This window comes from Lutra lutra, chromosome 16, assembly GCF_902655055.1.
Source record: "Lutra lutra chromosome 16, mLutLut1.2, whole genome shotgun sequence".
In the NCBI taxonomy this organism is placed as follows: Eukaryota; Metazoa; Chordata; class Mammalia; order Carnivora; family Mustelidae; genus Lutra; species Lutra lutra.
Genome location: NC_062293.1, coordinates 58,414,868 through 58,440,533, shown reverse-complemented (window position 1 = coordinate 58,440,533; position 25,666 = coordinate 58,414,868). Strand labels below are relative to the sequence as shown.

The window sequence follows — 25,666 nt, the reverse complement described above, 5'->3', positions numbered from 1 at the left end:
GAGTCTACCAAGAAAGATTTCAGCTTCAGTTCCTAATTCAAATACCACCGTTTTAGCGAGGCCTCCCCTGACAACCTGTTGAAAATCGCAGCCACTTTTCCCAGCAACTACCGATTTCCCTTCTCTTCCTTAAGCTCTGTGAGGGTAAGGGTTGTTTTTTTGTTTGTTTGTCTTGTGGGTTTTTTGGTTTTTTGGTTTTTGTTTTTGTCTGTTTTGATCCGTGTCCGCAGTGCTTAGGGTCCCCAGCATATGGTAGGCACTCCCTAATGTGTATTAAGTAAATGACCACAATCCGTTGATTTCCTCTTTGTGACTCGAACACATTCAAGATGTGTTTCTGTCTGGTGCACCCAGAGTCCTGACTACTAAACCATGAGGCCAATGGACTCCTCTAAGCTTCTCCCCGATCTCTGGGACTGACAAGCCCCACCGCCCCCACCTTGTCTTCCCTTTACCCCTCAGCAGCCAGACGCTCTTCGTTCAGCAAGGGATAGAAAACACAAGTTGAACCAACAACTTAAAACGAGGGGACTGCATCGTGTCATACGATAATGGTCTCAGGACAAGAGTGTGCTCAGAGAAGCTTGGGTCCAGTGCCCTAGGGCTGTCACAAAGGACCTGGTTTCTGGGGCTGGCGGGGGGGCACTATATCCCAAATGCACTTCCTCATGGTGGCAAAATGGCTGCTGTTTGTCATTCTCTGGGGGTTGCATTAGTCTCCTTGGGCTGCTATAACAGAACACCATAAACACAAGAGATATTTATGTCTCAACACTTCTGGAGTCTGGGAGGCCCAGGATGACCGTTGACTTGGTTTCTGGCGAGACTCCTCTTCCTGTCTTCTCCATGTGTCCTCACACCGTGCATACAAAGCCCTCCCTCAGCCTCCTCTTAGAAGGAACTAATCCTACCATAAGGACTTCAGCTTGAGGAAACCTGATTACCTCCAAAGGCCCCACCTCCAAATACCATCACAATGGGGGCTAATGTGTCAGCATTTGACTTTTGGAGGCTCAAGAACCTTCAGTCCATAAGGGTGTCTCTCATCATCCCTTTTTTATCTCTGGAGATCTGACTCTGTGTTTAAAGACACTCCCACCTTATCAGACAGAGCCCACTTCCCACTCTGGAAGCTGAACTACCGAGCAACCCCTCTTCCAGTTTCCCTGGCCCATGGCTCTTGCTCTACCCTGGTTCACTTCTGCAGTGGAATTTTCCCTCGCCGGGCGGCCTGGTCCTTCTAGAGATTCCTGGTGCTCCTCCAGAGTCCGTGAGTCACCCAGGATGCTCATAATAACGTCCACTTATGCTTAAGTGAGTCCAAATTATTCTGTTTCATGCAACCAGGACCCCTGAATGACATGCTCCCTCGTCTTCCAGAAGGAGGAAAGGAATAGCTTCCATTAGACCTCATAGAAGAACAAAGACGCATCTTTCCCCAAAGCCTCAGTTAATTTCCCTTTACATCTTATTGGCCTAAACTGGTTCACTTGCACAATTTAGTCACACTGGGTAATACCATGTCTGATTGACTTAGGGACACCCGGGAGGCTTATTCAGTTAAGCATCTTCAGGTCATGATCTCAAGGTCCTGCCATTGCCCCGCATCCTTAGGGGCATGTGGGGAGTCTGCATCTCCCTCTGCCTCTTCCCCTGCCCCTCCCCCTGCTCGTGCTTGCTCACTCTTTCTCTCTCTCAAATAAATAAATAAATAACATATTTTAAAAAAGGACTGTGTATCTGGAAGCAGTCACTGGCAAGATGACAAGAATCAACTTATTAGGTTAAAACAATATGGTCCTCCTGGATCTAGGGGTGGGTCAGTTCCCTCCAGACCCCGGTAGCTACAACACAGTGGGGGAGGGGCAGGGGGCTTGTCCTATGTTAGGGGTCAGCCAAGTATGGCCGGTGGGCCAGATCTAGCTCCCTACCCCTTTTTTTTTTTTTAGATTTTTATTTATTTATTTGACAGAGAGAAATCACAAGTAGGCAGGCAGGCAGAGAGGCAGGCAGAGAGGCAGGCAGAGAGGCAGGCAGAGAGGCAGAAGCAAGCTCCCTGCTGAGCAGAAAGCCCGATGTGGGGCTCGAACCCAGGACCTGGGATCATGACCTGAGCCGAAGGCAGCGGCTTAACCCACTGAGCCACCCAGGCGCCCCTCCCTACCCCTTTTTTAATGGCTTGTGAGCTGAGAATGGTTTTTACAGGTTTAAATGGTTGAAAAAGGAAGGATATGAAATTTCATATAATTATACAAAATTCAGATTTCAGTATCCATAAGTTTTACTGGAATACAGTTTATGTTCATGCATCTAAACGGTCTCTGGTTGTTTTTGGCAGAAACTTCATGATTTACCCCCCAGATAGTTTGCTATGTCTTGCTCTCTAGGCTGCTGGAACTGGGAGCCCACCTCAGGAAGGGCTCCTTACTCCCGTTTGCCTATCCCTGTCAGTGGCCGCAGGTCACTGGGGTTCTCTGATGCATGACTCATGTTTCCATGCATATGCACGCTCTGTTCATGAGGCTTTGGAATACCCTTTTTAGAACTTTAGAAGCAGATTTGGGTCAAGGAGACTCGTATTACCCAATAGTAGGGAAATAGAGATGACTTTTGCTGCAATCAGGGACAAATGTCTTTTTATATTTATTTATTTAGACACATTATTTTATTTTTTTATTTATATTATTTTTAATTTTTTTTTTTTGAGAGAGAGAGAGTGCGAGCAGGGGGCTGGGGAGGGGGGGTAGAGGGAGAGAGAGAACCTCAGTCATGCCCAGCACAGAACCTATCGTGGGCCTCGATCTCCCAAACCTGAGATCATGATCTGAGCTGAAATCAGGAGTCAGTCGCCAGTCCAACCGAGTCAGCCAGGTGTGCCTAGACAAATGTGTTTTGAAAAGCCCATGTTTTCCCCCACTACTCCCTGAACACACATATTTTTTGTTGCAAATTACCCAATGCCTGTATATGGAAATTTGATATATGAAGAAAAGGGTGGCATTTGGGATCAATTTATATAAATGGTGCAAGTATAAGAGACCAGCGATTTGGACCAAAACAAAAATTAAAAACAAACAAACACAAAAGACACAATGATTTCATCCCTTACGTTAAAAAAACAATTTTGAGGGGCGCCTGGGTGGCTCAGTGGGTTAAGCCGCTGCCTTCGGCTCAGGTCATGATCTCAGGGTCCTGGGATCGAGCCCCGCATTGGGCTCTCTGCTCAGCAGGGAGCCTGCTTCCTCCTCTCTCTCTGCCTGCTTGTGCTCTCTCTCTGTCAAATAAATAAATAAATAATCTTTTAAAAAAAATAATAATTTTGATCACATTAAAAAGTTTTTTTTTATTTATTCGAGAGAAAGAGTAAGAGTAGGAGCAGAAGGAGAGACTCCCACCAAGTATCAGGGAGCCTGATGAGGGGTTTGATCCCAGGACCCCGGCATCAAGACCTGAGCCAAAGGCAGACGCTTAACCAGCTGAGCCACACAGGTGCCTGAGAGTAGATTTTTTTTTTTTTAAAGATTTTATTTATTTATTTGACAGAGAGAAATCACAAGTAAGCAGAGAGGCAAGCAGAGAGAGAGGAGGAAGCAGGCTCCCCGCTGAGCAGAAAGCCTGATGTGGGGCTTGAACCCAGGACCTGGGATCATGACCTGAGCTGAAGGCAGCGGCTTAACCCACTGAGCCACCCAGGCACCCCTGACTTTTTAATGCTATTTATACCATGCACATTACTGCATTTGAAAACAGACAATTTTTTTTAAGATTTTATTTATTTATTTGACAGACAGAGATCACAAGTAGGCAGAGAGGCAGGCAGAGAGAGAGAGAGAGGAGGAGGAAGCAGGCTCCCCGCAGAGCAGAAAGCCCGATGTAGGGCTCGATCCTAGGACATGACTGGAGCCAAAGGCAGAGGTCCTAACCCACTGAGCCACCCAGGCGTCCCAAGAACAGCCTATGTTAGAGGCAAGATAGGATTATTTCCATCTTCAAGGGCTCATAAAGATTAAGCCATCTGGCCAAGGTCACATGGCTAATGAACAGTGGAGAAAAGACTAGAACTCAAGAGTGCCAGACAGAAGCTAAAGCTCTATTCTCCGCAGGCCACAATGAGGGGAGCAGACCCCCTCTTGCATCTTGCCAGTGCCCACAACACCCACAGAAATGCGGACAGGCTTTCGGGAGGATGTGGGGTGGAATGTAGGGTTTCTGTGGGATATGGAATAATGACATACCCTCACATTATTTAATTAAGGGGGTGGCTCTTGCTAGAATACATGGAATTTTCATGAGCAAGGAGATAATGCCTCTCAGAAACGTCTCCTGTGGGGTCAAGCACAGGTTACTGACCAAAGGTCATAACGCAGAACCCCTGATTTTTCCCATGACAGAAAGGAGGCTGCAGGTGCCAATCTAGACAGAGGGAAGAGCAAGTGCAAAGGCCCAGAGGTAGAAACAAATTTGCCAGTGTTCAAGGAACAGCAAGGAGTTCATGCTTTAGTGATGGAAGGGGTTAGAGCAGCTGAGCTCCAGGTAGAGAGGGGCATAATCTCTAGACTCAGATAGATGCCTGGGTCTCAACCTTGGCCGTTTAAGTTGGAATTTTAGTCTGAGAGTTCTATTTTCTTCATGATTCTTTAGTGTACCAGGGTTGAAAAGCGGGAGAGGACCTTGCCACAGAATGAGTTCGGAGTAGAGGATGGGCCAGGAATAGAAGCAGGGAGAACACTTAGGAGGCTGGTGGCCTGAATCAGCATGAGAGCAGTGGAGTTTGTGAGTAAGGGGGTGGGGTGGGGCTGGGACCTCGTGGATTTCATTGGCTGAAGGAAGGAGGGGGTTGGCAGAGAAGAAAAGGGAGAGAAAACCAGGGTTTAAAAAAAAAAAATTCTTACAACATCATTCGTTTTACCCCATGGGTAAGTCTTTTTACCCCATCTGGAGAAGAGTCTGCAGATCTTGAGACAAGATCATCCTGGATTATCTGGGTGGGTCCTAAGTCAAATGACTAAGTCACAGAGGAAGCAGAGAGAGAAAAGGGGAACAGCATGAAGCCAAAGCAGAGATGGGAGTAGGGCAGCCTCATACCCAGAAATGCCTGGAGCCACCCAAAGCTGGAAGAAGGGAGGATTTCCCATCCCCACCCCCACAATGCTCCCAGAGCCCCTGATGGGGGTGGGGCACTGTGGCCCATCTGATTTTGGACCAATTTTCTGTTTTAAATCACCTTAGTATTTTGTTATTTGTTATTATCGGTAATTTGTTACGGCAGCTCTAGGAATGGCGGTGGCACATCAGTAATGAAGATCAAAGAAAAATAAGAACATTTATTAAAAACAAAATAACAAGGGGCGCCTGGGTGGCTCAGTGGGTTAAAGCCTCTGCCTTCGGCTCAGGTTATGATGTCAGGGTCCTGGGATCGAGCCCCGCATCAGGCTCTCTCCTCAACGGGGAGCCTGCTTCCCCCTCTGGGCCGCCTGGGTGGGTCAGTGGGTTAAGCCGCTGCCTTCAGCTCAGGTCATGATCCCAGGTCCTGGGTTCGAGCCCCGCATCGGGCTTTCTGCTCAGCAGGGAGCCTGCTTCCTCCTCTCTCTCTGTCTGCCTCTCTGCCTACTTGTGATTTCTCTCTGTCAAATAAATAAATAAAATCTTAAAAAAAAAAAAAAATAACAAGGGGCGCCTGGGTGGCTCAGTGGGTTAAAGCCTCTGCCTTCAGCTCAGGTCATGATCCCAGAGTCCTGGGATGGAGCCCCACATAGGGCTCTCTGCTCCACCAGGAGCCTGCTTCCTCCTCTCTCTCTGCCTGCCTCTCTGCCTACTTGTGATCTCTGTCTGTCAAATAAATAAATAAAATCTTTAAAAAAATAAAAGCTTTAAAGAAAAAACTGCATGAAGTCTAAAAAAGAAAATATATTCCCATACCTCACATTGATTCAAAGAGCAAATAACCAATAGATGAAGAGAAAGCCTTTGAAGTAAATTGACATCTAGTGAGGGCACCTAAAAACCAAACCCTTTCTTAATCTGGTAAGGAACCCTTTTTCCCTGGACTACACAGGAACGGTAAAAACTGCAAATCTTGTTCCAGTTCTGGGATCCATATGCCATAAAATAAATGTGTGTGCCGCCTGAAAGTATTGATAGGACCACCCTAGCACAGCGTTAAGGAATACAGACTTTAAAAAACTGGGCTCTCCCCACTTACTGGCTGTGTGACTGTCAGTGGGCTCCGCAACCTCTCTGTGTCCCTCAGCAGAGCAGTAATACAGAAATACCTTCTGGGGGAAGGCCCTGTTCAGTTGCTCCTAGGCTGGCAGAGGCGGAACCAGAAGGAAAGACTAGAGGTGCAGCTGAGGGGAGCAGAGACCCCAGCCGCCCGAGCAGGGGAAGAAACAAGGGGGGACAGGTGGGGGGAGCTGGGAGCTGAAGGAGGGTGGGCACGGAAGGGGGTGTGGTACAGGTTCAATTCTCACTATCCTCTCCCTCCAGGGGAACCCCCTGCCCCCAGCAGTCTCCACCTGAATGTAAACCATCTAAACTCATCAGTACAAAAAGCTTCAGCCTTTATTAAATACACAGTGGGCAGAAGACAGGTAAAGGAACAGGCCAGGTGCCCCTCCTTCCGACTCCACGTATACAGGCACACAAACAGACACAACTAAATCAACGAGAGCAGCAAGTCAGGGGACAGCCTGGAGGGCAGAGGGAGGCAGCACCCTCCGGGAGTGGGCCCGGACCCAAGGGTGTGCAGAGACCTGGGCCAGGGGCAGCCGTTCAGAGGGGTTGTGCCTGAGAAGCTTGGAGATGAGGTCCTGGGCTCCCGAGGGCACGGAGGCGGGGAACTTCAGGTCCACCTGCGGAAGTCGAGGAAGGACAAGGGGCCCCTTAGTGTTACCCTTGACCACCCCCCATTCCATCTGGAGAATTCCAGGACGCCCAGCACCTGCCAGCCCCTGGCCTCTGCACCCAGGGGCCGCCCTCCCACCTTGACGATGCGTCGATAGGTCTCATTGTGGGAAGCACTCTCGAAGGGCGGGTTTCCCACCAGCAGCTCGTAGCAGAGGACCCCGATGCACCAGAGATCCACCTTCTCGTTGTGCGTGCGGCCCTCGATCATTTCTGGGGGCAGGTAGTCCAACGTCCCGCACATCGTCTTCCTCCTGGGTGGGGTGGCGGGGGGAGGGCAGCGATCCCAGGTGAAAAACCACCTCTCTTTTCCCGGCTGCCCCCCAGGCAGCTGAGTAACCCCAGGATGCTCCAGGGGACTGTGTCAACCGGGCTCTGACAGGGCCCTTTGGGGCAGGGGTAGGGTAAAGACAGAACCCACAGTCCCGGGGTGGAATCCCACACCACCCCAGGATTTCCGCCAGGAGGGATAGATCTTAAAATAATCAGATCTAAGGGCAACGCTCAGGGGTGCCTGGGTGGCTCAGTTGGCTGAGCGTCTGCCTTCAGCTCGGGTCATGATCCCATGGTGTTGGGATTGGATCCTGCGACCGGCTCCCTGCTCCCCAGGGGCCCTGCTTCTCCCTCTTCCTTTCTCTCTGCCTCTCATGAATGAATGAATAAAATCTTAAAAAAAAAAAAAAATAAGGGCAATGCTCATCTTAGAATTACTGGGAATGGTTAAACTAGGGCTGTCTCAAAAGCCCATTGGGCTGGTCTGGCTGAAATGCATCAGGCTGGGCGTCTGCCTTCGGTGCAGGTCATGATCCCGGGGTCCTGGGATCGAGCCCTGTACTGGGCTCCCTGCTCAGTGGGGAGTCTGCATCTCCTGCTGCCTCTGTCCCCCCCACCTGCTTGTGCTCTCTCGCTCACTCTCAAATAAATAAATAAAATCTTGGGGCGCCTGGGTGGCTCAGTGGGTTAAGCCGCTGCCTTCGGCTCAGGTCATGATCTCAGGGTCCTGGGATCGAGTCCCGCATCGGGTTCTCTGCTCGGCGGAGATCCTGCTTCCCTCTCTCTCTCTCTCTGCCTGCCTCTCCATCTGCTTGTGATCTCTCTCTGTCAAATAAATAAATAAAATCTTTAAAAAATAAATAAATAAATAAATAAATAAATAAAATCTTAAAAAAAAAAAAGAAATGGACCAGGTTAAATGTCCATCTATAATACTATGAAGCCCTACAAGCGAGGTGGGAGTATTCTCGGTGACGCGGTGAGTGGGTCCCAGGAAATCTGGGCAACAGAATAAGAGATCTCCTATCTTTGTCAACAGATTGCTGTGTCTATATGCACATGAGGACAAACCCACACATCTCTGCGGACCAAGATCAGGAGTGGTGCTACCCTGAGCGCGCCTGTCATTCACGCCCAAGCCCACCATACCTCAGGGACGGGGCGTGCACGGACCAGCCGAAGTCTGCGATCTTGAGCTCTCCCTGGAGCCCCAGGAGCAGGTTCTCCGGCTTTATGTCTCTGTGAATCACCTTCTTCCCGTGGCAGTACATCAGCGCATCGGCCAGCTCCTCCATGATCTGGGAGCGCCAACAACAGGAGGTCAGACAAGCCTGGGCCTCCAGCACCAAGCGGCGCCGACCCCCGGCCTTGGGTCCCCTGCCAGTGCCCCCCAGCGCCCACATGCCCGGACCGTGGCTGTGCGCTGCTCGTCGAAGGTGCGGCTCTTCTGCAGCTCCTTGTAGAGCTCCCCGCGGGGGGCATACTCCAGAATCAAGTAGATCCTTCGCCGGTCGTAGAAATAGTTGTAGAGACGAAGGATGTTGGGATGCCTGGAGGAGATAGGGCAGGACTCAGGTTGCATCCTGGCCTAAGGGACTGGGAAAGATGACAGTGCCAGGTGGGGTAAAGTGGGGTCGTATTTGGACCAGGCCAAGGATGGGGGGCTGGCAGTGATGACAGGGGGTGATCCTGGATTCACCAGGGCTCTGGATTCAGGGCTCTGGCAAGGGCTGGGAGCTCCTAGGGCTAAGGAACCACTATGAGGCAGTCTGGACAGGGCAGCAGGTAAAAGAGGAGCCCGGGGAGGAGCAGAGGGGTTGAGGTCAGCAGAGGGCAGGGCTCATACTGCAGATGGGCCTGGATTTCGATCTCCCTGCGCAGCTGGTGCTCCACGCCCTCCTTTTCTATCTGAGACTTGAAGAGGACCTTGAGAGCCACGATGAAATGGCTTTTCTTCTCTCGAGCCAAGTACACATTTCCAAACTTGCCTTTGCCCAGAGGACGCCCGATCTCAAAGTCGTCGATGGTGAAGGAGCGCCTGATGAGAGGTGGGGGGAAGGCAGGCGAGCACCAGCTGGTGGGTCATCCATGGGGGTTGCGTGCCCCCCTCCCCCTCAGCCCTGCAGGCCCGCAGCCCTGCCCCTCCTTTCCCAAGGAAAGTGAGGACGGATCAGGCTTTCTTGCCTACATCCCTGCTCCAGCCGAGTGGCCACCTCCCTGCTGTCCTCCGTGTTTGCTCTCCCCCCTGCTCTAACTGCCACTACAAAGCTTGGGTACTCACGTTGGGAAGCTGGGGGTCCCACTGCTGTTCTCCACCACCTTCTGGCCAGGGGCAGCTAAGGAAACAACAGGGGAATTGAGGGCCCCCTCCTTGACGTTTTCCTCCTGGCGCCCTCCCCATAGACCCTAGTCCGCTCAGCTCAGTCCCCCCCCACCGCGTCTGCATTACCTGTGGGCTGGGTGTTGGAGCGGCTCATGAGGACAAGTGCAGACGGTGTGGCAGGGTCCTTCCGGAGGGCTCGCTGGGGCAGGGTGTTCAGGCCAGCCTGAGTCTGAGAAGGAGCAGTGGGAACCTCTGAGGGAGGCTTTGTCCCGGGGAGCGGGTTGGAATGTGCTAGAAGCAGCATTTCAGTACTCACTGTCAGCCCACCCAGCCGGCCAGCCAGCCAGCCACCCCCTGTTCCAGGAGGAACACTGAGACCATGGTTTGTTTTTTTTTTTTTTTTTAAAGATTTTTATTTATTTATTTGACAGAGAGCAATCACAAGTAGGCAGAGAGGCAGGCAGAGAGAGAGGAGGAAGCAGGCTCCCTGCTGAGCAGAGAGCCCCATGTGGGGCTCGAACCCAGGACCTGGGATCATGACCTGAGCCGAAGGCAGCGGCTTAACCCACTGAGCCACCCAGGCGCCCCGAGACCATGGTTTTGTTACTCAGCCCAAGGCCCCGCTCTTTGCTCCGTATTAAAATGGGTTCTTCAGGGGCACCTGGGTGGCTCAGGGGGTTGAACCTCTGCCTTCAGCTCAGGTCATGATCCCAGGGTCCTGGGATCGAGCCCCACATCGGGCTCTCTGCTCTGCAGGGAGCCTGCCTCCACCTCTCTCTCTTTGCCTGCCTCTCTGCCTACTTGTGATCTCTGTCTGTCAAATAAATAAATAAAATCTTTAAAAATAAAATAAAATAAAATGGGTTCTTCATAAGCAACCTAGTTTGGCCCAAGATAAGGAGCAGAGGACTCACCCCAACATTGAACATTTCACCTCCTTGGCCCTGGCCGCACCACATTTTCATGCATGAAACCCTCTAACTTCTACGGTACCATCTGCAACCCCACATTCATTCCCCCTGACCTACCCCACCCCGGTGGGGAGTAGAGGGTCAGGTTAAAAAAAAAAACAACAAGGGGCGCCTGGGTGGCTCAGTTGTTAAGCCTGCCCTTGGCTCAGGTAATGATCCCTGAGTTTTGGAATCGAGCCCCACCACCCCCATCGGACTTCCTGCTCAGGGGGAGGCCTGCTTCTCCCTCTCTTGCGCTCTCTCTCTGTCAAATAAATAAAATCTTCAACAACAACAACAACCCCCCCCCACAATTCTAGCAGAAACATTCTCACAGCCCCCTAAAATTCAGTCTAGAGGCACCTGGTTGGCTCAGTCCATAGAACATGCAACTCTTGATCTCAGGGCTGTGAGTTTGAGCCCTGTGTTGAGTGTAGAGATTACTTAAAAATAAAATCTTCAAAGATTTTTTTTAATTAAAAAAAAATTAGAAAAAAAAAACAACCCTCAGTATATTAAGGTTTAGATAAGGCCCTGGAGGTCTCGAAGGTTGCAACAAATTCCAGTGTTCACCCCTTTGCAACCACCGGCTTTGGAGACACCAAGGGCTACTCTGATGGCCCTGCACTATTTCTCTCTTGCAGCGTTTCAGAGTAATATACACAACCTTTCGAAGTTGTGTTGAATAAGTGACCGTAGTTTCTCTTCCAGACTGTTCTTGCCAGCCTCGCTAAGTGCTGCATGAGGGCGGGAGCTGGTGGACAAGGGGACAGCTGGACTCTTCAGGATACCCAAGCCCCACCAAAGGGAGCAAAGCCTATGAGAGCTCCTTCATTCTTCTTAGCCTAAAGAAAGCCTCATGCCCTAAAAACCCATTCCCAAGCAGTGATATCAGTACAGAATTTACAAGTAAGCAAGTGGGACAAATAAGAGTCCAGAAACACATCCACACAGAGGTGGGCATTTTATGTAATAAAGGTGGCATTTCAAATCAGAAAGCAGACTGTCCAGTAAAAGGTCTTAGGACAACTGGAAAACAAATCTATTTAGATTCTGATCTCACACCAGTCGCTAAAACAGATTCCAAATTATTAATTTAATATATCCTGAATCTTTTAAACTTATAAAAAAAAAAAACCCGTTCAGAGTCTCTCTCTACTTCCTGTCTAGCCTACTGGGGGTCATGGCCCCCAGGGCAAACCCGCCTGCTCAGTCCCAGATACCATGTGTGTAGGCAACAAGTAGGCTCAACCTTGCAGAGCTCCTCGTAGGGTGATCAGATTCAAGCTGGCGGCACCCGACTGGGTGTAGTTGCAAATGCCCAGACCGGGTTCCGCCAGCAAAGTCTTGGGACCCACTCCTTGGAGCAAAGCGGGGAGGACTCGGAGGGTCGTCCTCCGCACGACCTCAAGTCCCCAGGCAGGAACTCTCCCTGCGGGCGGGCGGAGGGGAGGTGGGCAAGTCCTTACCGTCTGCCGGCCGTAGGGCCAGGGGTAGGCGTTCTCCTTCTGGGCCATCCTCGGAAGGAAGGGGGAGGAGAGCTGGGCAGACAAGGGAGACGGGCTGTCAGAAGCAGGAAGGAAAGAGGGAGCGAGAGAGGGAGGGGTCAAACCGATCGGGGCGGAAGCGCGGCTCGGGGGCTGGGGAAAGGGGGCTGCCCAACTCGCAGGCTCTTCCCCGCTCGCCCGGCGCTGGTCTTGCCGCCCCGCCCTGCTCCTGCGCACCCCCCTCTCAGGACCCTCCCTCTACCCTTGAGCTCCCAGGAGCCCGGCGGGTGCGCGCGGGCCGCCCAACGGACCCCCGACCTGCCTGATCACCTGCCCTCTCCCAGCGCAAGACCCGCGAAAGGCCGCCAGCTCACCTGGCGCCCGTGGCACAGCCACCCCCGGGCCGCGGGCAAACGACTGAACCTGCCGGGCCGGGCCCCCTCTGAGGCCCTTTCAAATCTCCCGCCCTGGCCCCATTGGCTGAGTGCGCTGTCCGTGCGCGGTCCTCATTGGCTGGGCTCCCTGTGACATAGGCCGTGGGACCCAATGCGGGAGGCGGAATGCCAGACACCGCCCACCGGAGGTTCGGGCCGGAAAGCCGCGGCATCCCCGAGCCCGTAGTTCTCACGTCTTCTTCCTTCACTAATTGCAAATTTCCATCCAACCCGAATGTCTCCTTCTGTGTGTAGGAACCAGGGGTTTGTTCTCGACGGGCGGGGAGCTCTTTGTGGCAGCACCGTTTGTTACACAAACCACTAGTTCCCCGCGGAATTTCAAGGCCGCCCTTTACCCGGAGCAAGCCCCAGATTCCACGCAATCTCCACCAAAATTCCAACGGCGATTTCCACAGAAATAGGGAAAAATTACCGAATGCATCTGGAACCGCCAAAGGACGCAAAGAGCCAGAGCGATCTTGAGAAAGAACAGAGCCACAGGTTTATGCTTTCCGGTTCTTCTGGGCTCGGACTACATCACAAAGGTGCAGTCATTGAAACATCCGGGATGGACTTGAAAACGGCCCCGTGGACCAGTGGAGCCGAGCCCAGAGCCCAGAGATAGATGCACACACGTGGTCAGTCAGCTTCTGGAAGACGAGCCAAGAATACGTAATGGGAAAGGGTGGGAAGAGGGTGGTCCCTTCAAAAACGGTGCTAGGAAAACTGCACATCCACCTGCAGAAGAGTGAAACTGGGCCACTCTCTCACACTACACACAAGAATTAACTCAAAATGGGTTAAAGACTTGGATGTAAGACCTGAAACCATAAAACTCCTAGAAAAACACTCAGGCTGTAGAATCCTTGACATAGGTCGTCGCAATTTTCTTTTCTTTTTCTTTCTTTCTTTCTTTCTTTCTTTTTTTTTTTTTTTAATTTGACACCAAAAGCAAAAGCCAGACCAAAAATAAACAAGTGGGGCTACATCCAACTAAAAGCTTCTACACGGCCAAGAAAACTATCAACAAAACGAAAAGGCAATCTAGTGAATGGGAGAAAATATTTGCAGATCATGTACCTGATAAGGGGTAATATCCAAAATAGCTAATGAACTCATATGACTTAATGGCATAAAAACCAAACAATCTGATTTAAAAATGGAGGGTGCCCAGGTGGCTCAGTGGGTTAAGCCTCTCCCTTCAGCACAGGTCATGATCCCAGCATCCTAGGATCCCGCCCAGCATGGGGCTCTCTGCTCAGCAGGGAGCCTGTCCCCCCCCAGGCAGCTTGCCTCTCTGCCTACACGTGATCTCTGTCTGTCAAAGAAAAAAATAAATAAATAGCTTTTTCGCAACGGGTTTGCCGCCAGAACACAGGTGTCGTGAAAACCACCACTCAACCTAAACCAGAATGGGGAAGGAAAAGACTCATATCAACATTGTTGTCATCGGACACGTAGCTTTGGGCAAGTCTACCACTATTGGTCATCTGATCTACAAATGTGGTGGGATCGACAAAAGAACTATCGAAAAATTCAAGAAGGAAGCTGCTGAGATGGGACAAGGCTCCTTCAAGTATGCCTGGGTGTTGGAGAAACTGAAAGCTGAACGTGAACATGGTATCACCATTGATAACTCCCTGTGGAAATTCGAGACCAGCAAGTATTATGTGACCATCACTGATGCTCCTGGGCACAGAGACTTTATAAAAAACATGATTACAGGGGCGCCTGGGTGGCTCAGCGGGTTAAAGCCTCTGCCTTCGGCTCAGGTCATGATCTCAGGGTCCTGGGATCGAACCCCACATCGGGCTCTCTGCTCAGCAGGGAGCCTGCTTCCCTTCCTCTCTCTGCCTGCCTCTCTGCCTGCCTGTGATCTCTGTCAAATAAATAAATAAAATCTTAAAAAAACCCAAAAAACAAAACAAAAAAAAACATGATTACAGGTACATCTCAGGCTGACTGTTCTGTCCTGATTGTTGCTGCTGGTGTTGGTGAATTTGAAGCCGGTATCTCCAAGAACGGGCAGACCTGTGAGCATGCCCTTCTGGCTTACACACTGGGTGTAAAACAACTAATTGTTGGTGTTAACAAAATGGATTCCACTGAGCCACCCTACAGCCAGAAGAGATACGAGGAAATCATTAAGGATGTCAGCACCTACATTAAGAAAATTGGCTACAACCCCGACACAGTAGCATTTGTGCCAATTTCTGGTTGGAATGGTGACAACATGCTGGAGCCAAGTGCTAACATGCCTTGGTTCAAGGGATGGAAAGTCACCCGTAAAGATGGGAATGCCAGTGGAACCACACTGCTTGAAGCTCTGGATTGCATTCTGCCACCAACTCGCCCAACTGATAAGCCCTTGCGTCTGCCTCTCCAGGACGTTTACAAAATTGGTGGTATTGGTACTGTCCCTGTGGGCCGAGTGGAGACTGGTGTTCTTAAGCCTGGCATGGTGGTCACCTTCGCTCCAGTCAATGTTACAACTGAAGTCAAGTCTGTCGAAATGCACCATGAAGCTTTGAGTGAGGCTATTCCCGGGGACAATGTGGGCTTCAATGTCAGAACGTATCTGTCAAAGATGTTCGTCATGGCAATGTGGCTGGTGACAGCAAAAATGACTCACAAATGGAAGCAGCTGGCTTCAAAGCTCAGGTGATTATCCTGAACCATCCAGGCCAAATTAGTGCTGGATATGCACCTGTGCTAGATTGTCACACAGCTCACATTGCTTGCAAGTTTGCTGAGCTGAAGGAGAAGATAGATCGTCGTTCTGGAAAAAAGCTGGAAGATGGTCCCAAGTTCTTGAAATCTGGTGATACTGCCATTATTGATATGGTTCCTGGCAAGCCCATGTGTGTTGAGAGCTTCTCTGACTATCCTCCTCTGGGCCGTTTTGCTGTTCGTGACATGAGACAGACGGTTGCTGTGGGTGTCATCAAAGTACTGGACAAGAAGGCAGCTGGAGATGGCAAGGTCACCAAGTCTGCCCAGAAAGCTCAGAAGGCTAAATGAATATTATTCCCAAAACCTGCCACCCCACTCTTAATCAGTGGTGGAAGAATGGTCTCAGAACTGTTTGTGTCAGTTGGCCATTTAAGTTTAATAGTAAAAGACTGGTTAATGATAACAGTGCCTCGTAAAACCTTCAGAAGGAAAAGAGAATGTTTTGTGGACCATTCGTTTTTTCGTGTGTGTGGCAGTTTTAAGTTATTAGTGTTTAAAATCAGTACTTTTTAATGGAAACAACTTGACCAAAAATCTGTCACAGAATTTTGAGACCCATTAAAACAAAAGTTTAATGAGAAAAATAAATAAATAAATAAATAAATAAAATCTTTAAAAAAATGGGCTGAAGATTGGAATAGACATTTTTCCAGAGAAGACCTACAGATGACCAACAAGTACATGAAAGATGCTTCCAGAACATCATTAATCATCAGGGAAATGCAAATCAAAACCACAATGAGATTCAGCCTCACACCTGTTAGAATGGTTGTCATCAAAAAGACAAGAAAAACCAATTTCGGGGGGAAAAAAGAAAGAAAGAAAAACCAAGTTTGGATCAAGAAGTAGAGAGACGGGTGTCAGCTTTTCTCCCACTGAGGTTGATATTTGCTGTGTGTTTCTCATAGATAGATTTTACGAAGTTGAGGAATGTTCCCTCTATCCCTGTACTTTGAAGTGTTTTAATTAGGAACGGATGCCGAATCTTGTCAAATGCTTTTTCTGCATCAATTGAGAGGACCATGTGGTTTTTCTCTCCTCTCTTACTGATTTGTTCTATCACACTGATTGATTTGCAAATGTTGAACCACCCCTGCATCCCATGGATATATCCCACATGGTCATGGTGGATAATCTTTTTTTTTTTTTTTTTTTTTTTTTTAATTTTTTTTTATTTTTTTCAGCATAACAGTGTTCATTATTTTTGCACCACACCCAGTGCTCCATGCAATCCGTGCCCTCTACAATACCCTCCACCTAGTGCCCCCAACCTCCCACCCCCCACCCCTTCAAAATTCTCAGATCGTTTTTCAGAGTCCATAGTCTCTCATGGTTCACCTCCCCTTCCAATTTCCCTCAACTCCCTTCTCCTCTCCATCTCCCCTTGTCCTCCATGCTATTTGTTATGCTCCACAAATAAGTGAAACCATATGATAATTGACTCTCTCTGCTTGACGGTGGATAATCTTTTTAATGTACTGTTGGATTGTATTAATTAGGATCTCGTTGAGAATCTTGGCATCCATACTCATCAGGGATATGGGTCTGAAACTCTCCTTTTCAGTGGGGTCTTTGCCTGGTTTGGGGATCAGGGTAATGCTGGCTTCATAGAAAGAGTCTGGAAGTTTTCCTTCTGCTTCAATTTTTTGAAACAGCTTCAGGAAAATCAGTATTGATTCTTCTTTTAATGTTTGGTAGAATTCCCCAGGGAATCCGTCAGGTCCTGGGCTCGTGTTTTTGGGGAGGTGTTTGATCACTGCTTCAATCTCGTTACTAGATATCGGTCTATTTGGGTTGTCTCTTTCTTCCTGATTCAGTTTTGGAGTATGATGCCTCCATCAGAAAGGATGAATACCCAACTTTTGTATCAACATGGATGGGACTGGAGGAGATTATGCTGAGTGAAGTAAGTCAAGCAGAGAGAGTCAATTATCATATGGTCTCACTTATTTGGGGAGCATAAGGAATAACACAGAGGACATGGGGAGATGGAGAGGAGAAGAGAGTTGGGGGAAATTGGAGGGGGAGACGAACTATGAGAGACTGTGGACTCTGAGAAACAAACTGAGGGTTTTGGGGGAGTGGGAGGTTGGGTGAGCCTGGTGGTGGGTATTTTGGAGGGCACGTACTGCATGGAGCACTGGGTGTGGTGCATAAACAACGAATTCTGGAACACTGAAAAGAAATTTTAAAAAATTAAAAAAAAAAAAAAAGAAGTAGAGAGAAGGGAGCCCTCGTGCACTGGTGGGAATGCAAACTGGTGTGGCCACCATGGAAAGCAGTATGGAGGGTCATCAAAAGCTTAAAGACAAAAAACAAAAAACAAACAAAAAAAACCCCAAAAAACAAAACTTAAAGGCAGAACTACCATAGGACCCAGCAATTTCACTTCTGAGCAATTATCCAAAGGAAAGGAAAACAAGATTCAAAAAGATATCTGCCCCCTCCTCTGCTCATTCTCATTCTCTTTCAAATAAACATATAAAATCTTTAAAAACAGCAAACTACTCCTGATATATTGTGATAGTAGATACTTGGATCTCCATATTTCCGGCCTCTTTATTCTGTTCCATTGTCTGCATGGGTTTATTTTTGAGTTATTACTATTTTATTCTTTAAAGTCTTGCCCTCACATCTGTAGCAGGAATTTTCCACCAGCGGACCTTTCTATGCAGGTCTCCCGATGGTGGCTGCATTGTTTGGACGGACCCTAACTCTTCTCCTTCTCGCCACACTCCCTTCTTCTCTGTTCTTTCCAAACACAGATGTCATAATTGGGTTAATAAGTACATCTGGGGGCCTCCTATGGAACAAGTAGTGGGTATTTGTAAGTATGACGTGTCCAGCACCCTTCCTCTTTCTTCAACACCTTAAGTTGGCTTTAGGGAACCCCCTGCCCCGTCCCCCACTTCTGGGTAGTCAGTTTCCATTGTAGTCCCTCCGTTTCTGTTTCTGCCAACTCCCAATCCCTAATTTGATGGAGACCTGTCGTAGTGGACCGTGTGGTTGTCTAGCTAGTGTCCATTCTTCAGGTCATTCCCACTTCCAGAAGGCACCTAGAAGTTTCTGGGTCTGAGAGGGAAGCTGACCCCTGTGCAGGTCCAGGATCAGATGCTGATTGATCCACACGAGTCAACACCTTTTATTCCCGGGTCTTGGTCATTGGTTCAGGGATCAGCTTGTGACCCAAGCGACCCAGTGAATGGGAACTTTATGATTCTTTTCCTGAATGCTGGGCAGAAACTCCTTTTCTCCACAAAGCCCACCTTGCTGCTGCTGGTGGTGCTCCAGAAGCCTGAGAAGGAAGCTAGCTTTGTAGAAGGTCTGGGAAGAACCCAAGACCTTGATGGTGTCGTTCACGCTCTCAATGCCCATTTTGCCCTTTCCTTATAGGGACCTGTAGGTCTCTTCCCTATCGCATTGACTCGAGAGTTTCGTTATTCACCGTCAAAAGCGTACTAAGTTACACACACCTACGGACCTAGAGGGTTCTTGGCTATAGAATGTGAGTGAAAGATGTGAAACCACTAAGAGCTAATCCCTTGATCTACAAAAACACCATTTTCATATGATTCAGCCAAATGTAAATCAAAGAAGTCCTTATGGGTTTCTCCAGTGCTGCGTAATGCTTTTGGCTGAAAGTTACAGAAAACATAGTCAGCAGTGGCACAAACAACAGGGATCTGTTTTCTCTTAGCAAGAAGTCAGCAGGTAGGTGGTTGTTTTGTTGGAGATGTGGACTGGCCTTCCTGTGATTCTCTTGACATGTCCCTTAGGACTCCCAGATGGGCGCCAACGGTCTCTGCCCCCTTTATCAGGATGAGCAGAAGCCTTTCCAGAAGGACCCAAGAGATTTCTCGCTAGCCAAAAATGCGTCCCATGACTACTGCCAAGGACACTGGTAAAATGTCTTAGGGTCAGCCTAACCCTGCTTCCCAAGGTCAGGGAGCCCATGACAACTGCCTCGCCTTCATCAACATACTTGGCATGGAGAGACCAGCTAATGAAAAGCTTTGTAAAAATTCCATCACCTGCCCAGTACTTTATTCTTCATGACCTAGCGAAGGGCTATTTTTCTGGAATCTGTCAGGGGACACAGTGCATGGGTAGGACGTACCCTGATAGATCCAATACTCTGTCCCTGCCCCCATAGTCCTTAAATTCCCACTTGCCCATTATGCCCGAAGCTATTTGGCCTTTCAGGAATATTTGATGGGCCAGCATGCGATTGGGATTTGCATTATTCATAAACAAAACAAAACAAAAGCTATCTGTTTATCTGCTAGGCAACCATCAGCTGCCTGTTGAAGTTCGTGAACAAAATCTCTGTTGTTAACCCCAGTGATTCTTGAGGTGCCATGAAGGGGGGAATTGCCACTGTTCTTGCTAGGGCTGAATTTTGCCAAGACTAGGAAGGGTTAGAATTGGATTCTGCCCCAAAGGTCAGGGCAGGATGGTCAGGATAGTATAATGTTCGGGAGGCACAGATGTTAGTCCCTTTAATTTCTGATAATGGGATATCCCCCAAAGAAGTTTCAGGACAAGAATTCTCATCATCCACCAGTGAGCCTGTTTCAGGAATGAGGAGTAGAGTCAGGAGGATCTGGTTGTGGGGGTGGGGTGGGGGCAGGGAGCCTGGCCAATATTCCCAAGGATTGGGGTTGAGGTGGGGAGTGACTGCCAGTGGCTGGCTACGAGGTTTTCAGAGCTATGAGAATGTTCTGGAATCAAATCATGGTGACTGGTGCACAACTGTGGGAGTACCCTGCATTGTGCACATTAAAATGGTTAAAATGGTAAATTGTACCTTAAGTGTATCTTACCACAAAAAGTGATGAAATATTTCAAATATCAAGAATACTTTTTAAAAGCACTTGCGTAACTACTATTCAATTAATTAACTCTTAATAAACTTTGCCCTATTTTTTTTCTTTTGGTGAAATAAAAGGCTACAGGTGAAGCTCCAGGGTAAAATTTTAAGAACTAAGTCTATGTACACAGTTTCTGTACTATTTTCTATTGTCTTCTTTTTTAAATTCCTCTTTGACATAATCAGAGCTTCTAATTCTCTCCTCCACATCGTTTAGCTTCCTTTGTCACACTTTAATTAATTAATCAATTAATTATTATTTTTAAAAGATTTTATTTATTTATTTAGTTATTTGACAGAGTGTCTCCTAAAAGGTGCTCTGCTTAGGGTGGGCGGTAATGGGGAAGCTGGGCTGCCTGCTGTCCCCATCACAGGCCTTCCAAGTCAGGTGGTCAGAGCTCCTGGGCAGCTGTCACCTCCCTCAGTCATCAGCAATTCCCAATTGGGGAACGCACAGCCTGTGCAAGGGAGAGCGGATTGTCTGCCTTGGTCTAGGCACACGTGACACAGTGACCGCTCTAACAGAAAGCCGGACAGCTCTTCTGCAGCCCAGGCCGGGTGCCCTCGAACAGAGGTACTGTTAGGAAAGAGATGTCCAGGAAGAAATCTCACGCTTGGGTGGACAGGGCCTTCGGAGTGGCCGGCCTGTATTTCTTTGTTGCCCCCGCCCCCCTACCCAATAGGCCGGAAGCAGCAAAAATGCACTTGGCTCCAGGCTTCTAATGACATTTGAGAAGTCTGGAGAACATTTGCATTTAATTAATTAATTGCTACGTATAATAATGATCAATTCTTGCTACTTCCCTTCCAATAAAGAATCTTTATTGCTCCAGAGACATGTTCTGAGCAAGAACTCAGAGCCGTTAGTGAACGATTTGCCCTACGATACCTAAAATATCCATGAGATTAAAGGTGTCACTGTTGGTTGATTTGACCGAAACAGTCAAGATGCAAAAGAAATTCTTCTAAATGAGGGGGGGGAGACATTCCTGAATTTGTATTTTAGGAGAAAATTCATACACTTTGGGGGAAAAAAAATACAGGGGCACTGAGGTTTCTTTTTTTCCTATTATAGAGATGAGGACTTTTACTCCCTTTTGCCCGAAAAGTATCAATGCCGATCCCAGTATCGAAAATGGCAAGCTTTCGTGACCCCGACGTGATTTGAACACGCAACCTTCTGATCTGGAGTCAGACGCGCTACCGTTGCGCCACGAGGCCTTCCCGAGTCCGCGGCTGACCGGATCTCGTGAACAGAGCTATCGTCAGCGACAAGGGGCGGAGCTAAGCCCTCCGGACCTTCCCCTAAGGGTCGCCGGAGTAGCTCTCGGAGTCGCACGTGGACATCTGGGAACGACCCTCCCTCCGTGGGTGAAACTGTGCTTCGGCACACTTGGCGCGAAGGTCAGCTCTTTAGCTCTGGGACACACGGAGCTCGCTCAGCAGAGAAGCGACTGGTGTGTTCGGGACTTATTTGTAAGGGATAACGAAGCCATCGCGGTGTCGCTGCCGTCCTGACTGCCGCCCCCTTCCCCCCACCCCGACAAAGCTTTGATGTATCTCCGGCTCTGCCAGTGACCCAGAAAGCCCCTTCATTTAGGTCACCTGAACCTCGCTTTTCCCTGTGTCGGCTGCGCGCGGTTAAGCGCAGTCTCTCGCGGGGTGAGGGGGCTCGCGTCATCCATGCCCACCCACAGCTCCCCGGAAGTCGCGTTCCGCCGGCCCCGCGGCCTCGCACGTATTGAAATACAGCGTCGGGAACTGACGCTTTCAGCGGGCGTTGGTGGTATAGTGGTGAGCATAGCTGCCTTCCAAGCAGTTGACCCGGGTTCGATTCCCGGCCAACGCATAGCCTTTCATTTTCGTTTATTTTTGATTTATTATTATTTTTAAAAATCTTTTCCCTTGTTCCGAGATCGCCCCTCTGGGGGGACCCCCGTTGGCGAAGCACAGTCAGCACCGAGGCCTGCCCGCCCAGCCGAGCCCGCAAGCGCGCGTCCGGGTCTCGGAGGGAGTGCGGCGCTGGCTCCGTGCGATCCCTCGGGTTGTGCGCCTCGGTCCTCGCCCACGGACGCGTCTCGTCAGCACATTCCTTGACCCGAGGGGACAAAGGGCTCATTCAGCCGCGCAATTACCACGCAAGGTGCCCAAGGCGAAACACAAACTCGGTGAGCCCGAGATTCAGGACCAACTACCCTTTACGTCCCCCTTCCCTTGCCTCTTTGTTTCTAAGGGACCTGTCCATCCCACGTCCAGGCCCGGGTACCTTGCTGTGAGCAGGATGATAGAAAACAGCAAAAAAGCACCAGACTACTCCCCGTCGGGGAATCGAACCCCGGTCTCCCGCGTGACAGGCGGGGATACTCACCACTATACTAACGAGGAAGAAGCTTAAGAAGATGCTCTCCAGCTCGAGCATCTGGTTACCTGGCCGCGCTCCGTCTGGGCTTTCACTCCTCCGAGCCCGGGAAGGGCCCGCCGTAGACCCGCGCACGCCCTAGACCGGCCCTGAGCAACCCGGAGACGCGGAGACCGGCCTGTGACAAGTCCCGCCGCGTTCCGCTCGCGGTCATCCGCAACCCCAGCTGGCCTGCTGGGGACACGCACGGCGCGCGAAGAAGCGGGGCGGGAACGCGAGGCGCCAGCCCCACGTCCGCATGCTTCCGCGCCCTCCTCTCCGGCTCCCCGGGCCCGGCGGCGCGTCGTGAGCTCCCTCCGGCCACCGGGCTCTGCACTCGGAACAAAAGACCTCCCAGCGCACCGAACCGGCTCCAGGCCCCCGGCCCGCCGTGCGGGGTTCGTAGGGAGGTCTGCGTGCCGCGCCGGCCGTTCGGTCCATCCTCCCCTCTGGGCGCTGGGGTCTCCGCCAAAACTGATGCCGGGCTCGTCCGGGATTTGAACCCGGGACCTCTCGCACCCGAAGCGAGAATCATACCCCTAGACCAACGAGCCGACGTGAGGATGCGCTTGCGGACGCCTTTAGAGGTCGTACCAGGCCGGCTGCGGTCCTAGGGCCACGGCTGGCGGCGGAGCCGACCTGCCGCGCGCGCGTGGACCACCCGCCCCGACGCCCGAGACTCCTGAGCCGCGTGTGGGAATCTCCGCTCCCGCCCGCGAGCTCCGACTCCTCCCAGGAAATAACGTCGGGGAAGTAGGAGGGAGTGGTCTTGGCCTGGTCCCCATCCCGTGCAGCCCTCCAGGACGACCCTGAGCCCCCGGGTTCCCGCTCCTTGTGGTCACCGTCTCGGGGTCAGTGCGTAACCTGGGGTCCCGCCTCTTCCCGCTGGCGCTCGCCGTCCTCGCACCCAGTGCTCTGGCGCACAGCTTTGAAGATAGGCGGTGGAGTTGCCTGGTTGGGGACAATGAATGAGCCCTGAGATTCCTAGGTGAACACCTGCACCTGTCTATCCTCCTGGAGCGACGAGCAGGTTCAGTACCCAGGCAAGGGACTAATTCCCGGGGCCAAGAGGACCCCCCCCTGCCCCCCAGGAAGAGTATTTGAGCGGAGCGGGGGTAGGGGACAGGATTTCCAACCTGAGTGATTGGGGCGAGGTGGCAGGTCTGGCGACCAGGACCGTCCTTGTCCCTGACGCCCACCATCCCTACTAGCATTGGTTGCAGGACTTCCAGTCTGTAGGGTCAGGTTACTCCCACCATCCGGTGCACCCTCCACTCTCCATTAACTCCTAGGATGGGTGGGAAGGAGACCCTCCTCCCTGCCGCCTAAGACCCCCAGAAGGTAAGGGGCTCCGAGGCAAAGGTCCGCATGAGTGTGACCTAAGACCAGGCCACCGGAGGTTCCTAGGCTGAGTGAGTCTCTAAGGTCTTAATAAATTCACCAGGCTCTCACTCTGGGACTGCCCGGATCCTGGTGGATCCGGACATGGTGGAGTCAGCTGCCCTCCACCTTTGTCCCTTCCCTCTGCCCAGAGCCTGCTCCAGGGAGTTCTCCCAGCAGGGTCTAACCACCCCCCACCACCACCCCATAGCATCTTTGGGCTGAATCATTTTATTCCACCTCCCAGTGAGGTGATTTGTGGGGTGCGGCCCTTCCTAATACCCAGCCCACAGATACTTTGGTGGGGAGACTTCAATGAAGGGTGCATCCCTTTGCTTTCTTTCCCAGGTGTCCCCGGCCAGACAGTAGGGGAAGGCAATAGAGAGCAGCCCATCATCCTGTCCTGTCCTTTTCTTCAGCAGACCGAAGAGTTCAGGGCTGGTCTTCTGGCATCTCCCTTCCTCTTACCCTTTTGCAATTTCTGTTTCCTACTCTTCGGTCCCAGCTTTTCCCCCAAGTGTCTAGGGACCACTCTCTTAACCTGGGGTCAGTCACCTAATCCGCACAGAGGTGGAGCCCTATGTCCCTTACAGAACACGATGAAAGTGGAGGCCCTTTTCCCTAGAAAAATGCATTCCATACCTGCATCCCCACGCAGGGACCCCACTTTCAGGATCCAAGAACGAAGATATAAACCGATCGCTGTTTAAGTTTCGCGTGTTTTACATTTCAATGGGAGTTATGGCAAGATTGAGTTGTAAGTTATAACTTTGGGTAGTCCCAGTTGTTTGAAAAAGAGTCAGTGGGAAAGAGTGAAAAAAATATTCTTGGGGAATTTGAGTTGGTGGCACCCCTTGCCCCCAGCCCTTCCCTAAAGTCGAACCGGGGCATCGTCCTGAATTTCTCCCTCTTTTTCAGACTCCACATGCTAACCTCTTGGTTTTTTGTTTTGTTTTTGAATCTTAAACATGCCTTGAATTCAACCCCTCTTTTCCATCTCTTCCACAACGGCCCCTTTGACGTTTCTGGAACCATACCCTGTCTCTACACACACATGCACACGCACGCACACACTCAGGGTCTGATCCCTTGTGCTACTGTCTCATGTAGCATTGATCTAGCATATTATATAATTTAATTCTTAGGACAGTTTCCTTGTTTATTGGTCCCTGCTGTGTTCCCGGGATCTAGATCAAGGAACGGCCTGGACACAGTAAGAGTTGTTCAGTAGAACACAGGGCAAATTTCCACGTGGCCTCTGAGACTTAGCTCACCTCCTCCAGAGAGTCTCCCTGGACTACTCTCTACTCTCAGGCCCCATGAGATACCCCTTCTCTCCCTGTTGTCACGATGCCCTGTTCCTGCCCTTTGAGCACTGGGTTGTGATTTCCTCTTCCTTCCCACGAGCTCTTGGAGAAAAGGGGCCTTTCTGTGCAGCAGGCAGCCCAGGGTGCCGCGCAAACCTGGGCTCCGTGGTGGGCACCTTGACCTGCTGTTCTGAGACAGCAGCTCCTTCAAGACAGCATTTGCACTCAGACATCTTAGGATGGTCGCCCCGCCAAAGGATCGTATCTAGATCTTTCTGCCAGTCTTCCAGGAAGGTTTAGGCCCTGCCGAGGGCCTGTAGGTCCTACTTCTTGCCTCCTCCCTCCACAGCCTTCCCTGCACACTGGCTAGCCGGGTTTCAGTGCTCCTTTCCACACCCCACTTTCCGGAGACCCCACTGGGAAGGAGCTCTCTCCTGCTCCTGCCCTGTCCACATTTGCAGCCGGGCCCTTCAGCAGGCTCTTGGAGGAAACCGGGTGGCACGGTTTAGCCGCCCCCTCCTAACCCTGACTGCCAGCTAACAGAGGCCGATGAAGGTAACTACAGGAAGGAACTGTGCCCCTCCCAAATTCTTTCCAATAAAACAAAT

At 50.5% G+C, this 25,666-nt stretch overlaps 1 protein-coding gene, 4 non-coding genes and 1 pseudogene across 8 annotated transcripts; 2 read left to right on the top strand and 4 right to left on the bottom strand.

Annotated features, from left to right (window-relative positions):
- Positions 1 to 6,536: 6,536 nt before the first annotated feature.
- Positions 6,537 to 12,396, bottom strand: AURKB (aurora kinase B). 4 transcript variants are annotated; one of them, XM_047707726.1, is made up of 9 exons: positions 12,311 to 12,396; positions 11,919 to 11,990; positions 9,626 to 9,728; positions 9,458 to 9,512; positions 9,023 to 9,214; positions 8,588 to 8,726; positions 8,326 to 8,474; positions 6,983 to 7,157; positions 6,537 to 6,851 (listed from the first exon to the last, which is right to left on the bottom strand). In XM_047707726.1, exons 2-9 carry the CDS (start codon positions 11,964 to 11,966, stop codon positions 6,678 to 6,680), a joined length of 1,035 nt encoding a protein of 344 aa, XP_047563682.1. In that variant the 5' UTR covers positions 11,967 to 11,990; positions 12,311 to 12,396; the 3' UTR covers positions 6,537 to 6,677. The 4 variants fall into 4 exon arrangements, with proteins under 4 accessions (XP_047563682.1, XP_047563681.1, XP_047563683.1 ...); XM_047707725.1 differs by having other exon boundaries at positions 11,919 to 12,012; positions 12,311 to 12,369; XM_047707727.1 differs by lacking the exon at positions 12,311 to 12,396 and having other exon boundaries at positions 9,626 to 9,790; positions 11,919 to 11,991.
- A 1,347-nt stretch (positions 12,397 to 13,743) lies between these two features.
- On the top strand, positions 13,744 to 15,687 carry LOC125087422 (elongation factor 1-alpha 1-like; annotated as a pseudogene).
- A 5,435-nt stretch (positions 15,688 to 21,122) lies between these two features.
- TRNAW-CCA (transfer RNA tryptophan (anticodon CCA)) lies at positions 21,123 to 21,194 on the bottom strand. Its single transcript has one exon. It is a non-coding gene; the product is annotated as a tRNA-Trp (tRNA).
- Positions 21,195 to 21,750: 556 nt separating this feature from the next.
- TRNAG-UCC (transfer RNA glycine (anticodon UCC)) lies at positions 21,751 to 21,822 on the top strand. The gene has a single exon. It is a non-coding gene; the product is annotated as a tRNA-Gly (tRNA).
- A 464-nt stretch (positions 21,823 to 22,286) lies between these two features.
- On the bottom strand, positions 22,287 to 22,358 carry TRNAD-GUC (transfer RNA aspartic acid (anticodon GUC)). The gene has a single exon. It is a non-coding gene; the product is annotated as a tRNA-Asp (tRNA).
- Positions 22,359 to 22,853: 495 nt separating this feature from the next.
- TRNAP-CGG (transfer RNA proline (anticodon CGG)) lies at positions 22,854 to 22,925 on the bottom strand. Its single transcript has one exon. It is a non-coding gene; the product is annotated as a tRNA-Pro (tRNA).
- Positions 22,926 to 25,666: the final 2,741 nt, after the last annotated feature.

What these genes read in the sequence shown, in the direction of transcription:
- AURKB (XM_047707726.1), bottom strand. Translation starts at nt 11,966, where the DNA reads ATGGCCCAGAAGGAGAACGCCTACCCCTGGCCCTACGGCCGGCAGACG. An exon ending in GGCCCTACGGCCGGCAGACG is followed by an intron (nt 9,729 to 11,918) that starts GTAAGGACTTGC and finishes GCTCCTTCTCAG; the next exon opens with ACTCAGGCTGGCCTGAACAC. An exon ending in GTGCACGCCCCGTCCCTGAG is followed by an intron (nt 7,158 to 8,325) that starts GTATGGTGGGCT and finishes CACCCCACCCAG; the next exon opens with GAGGAAGACGATGTGCGGGA.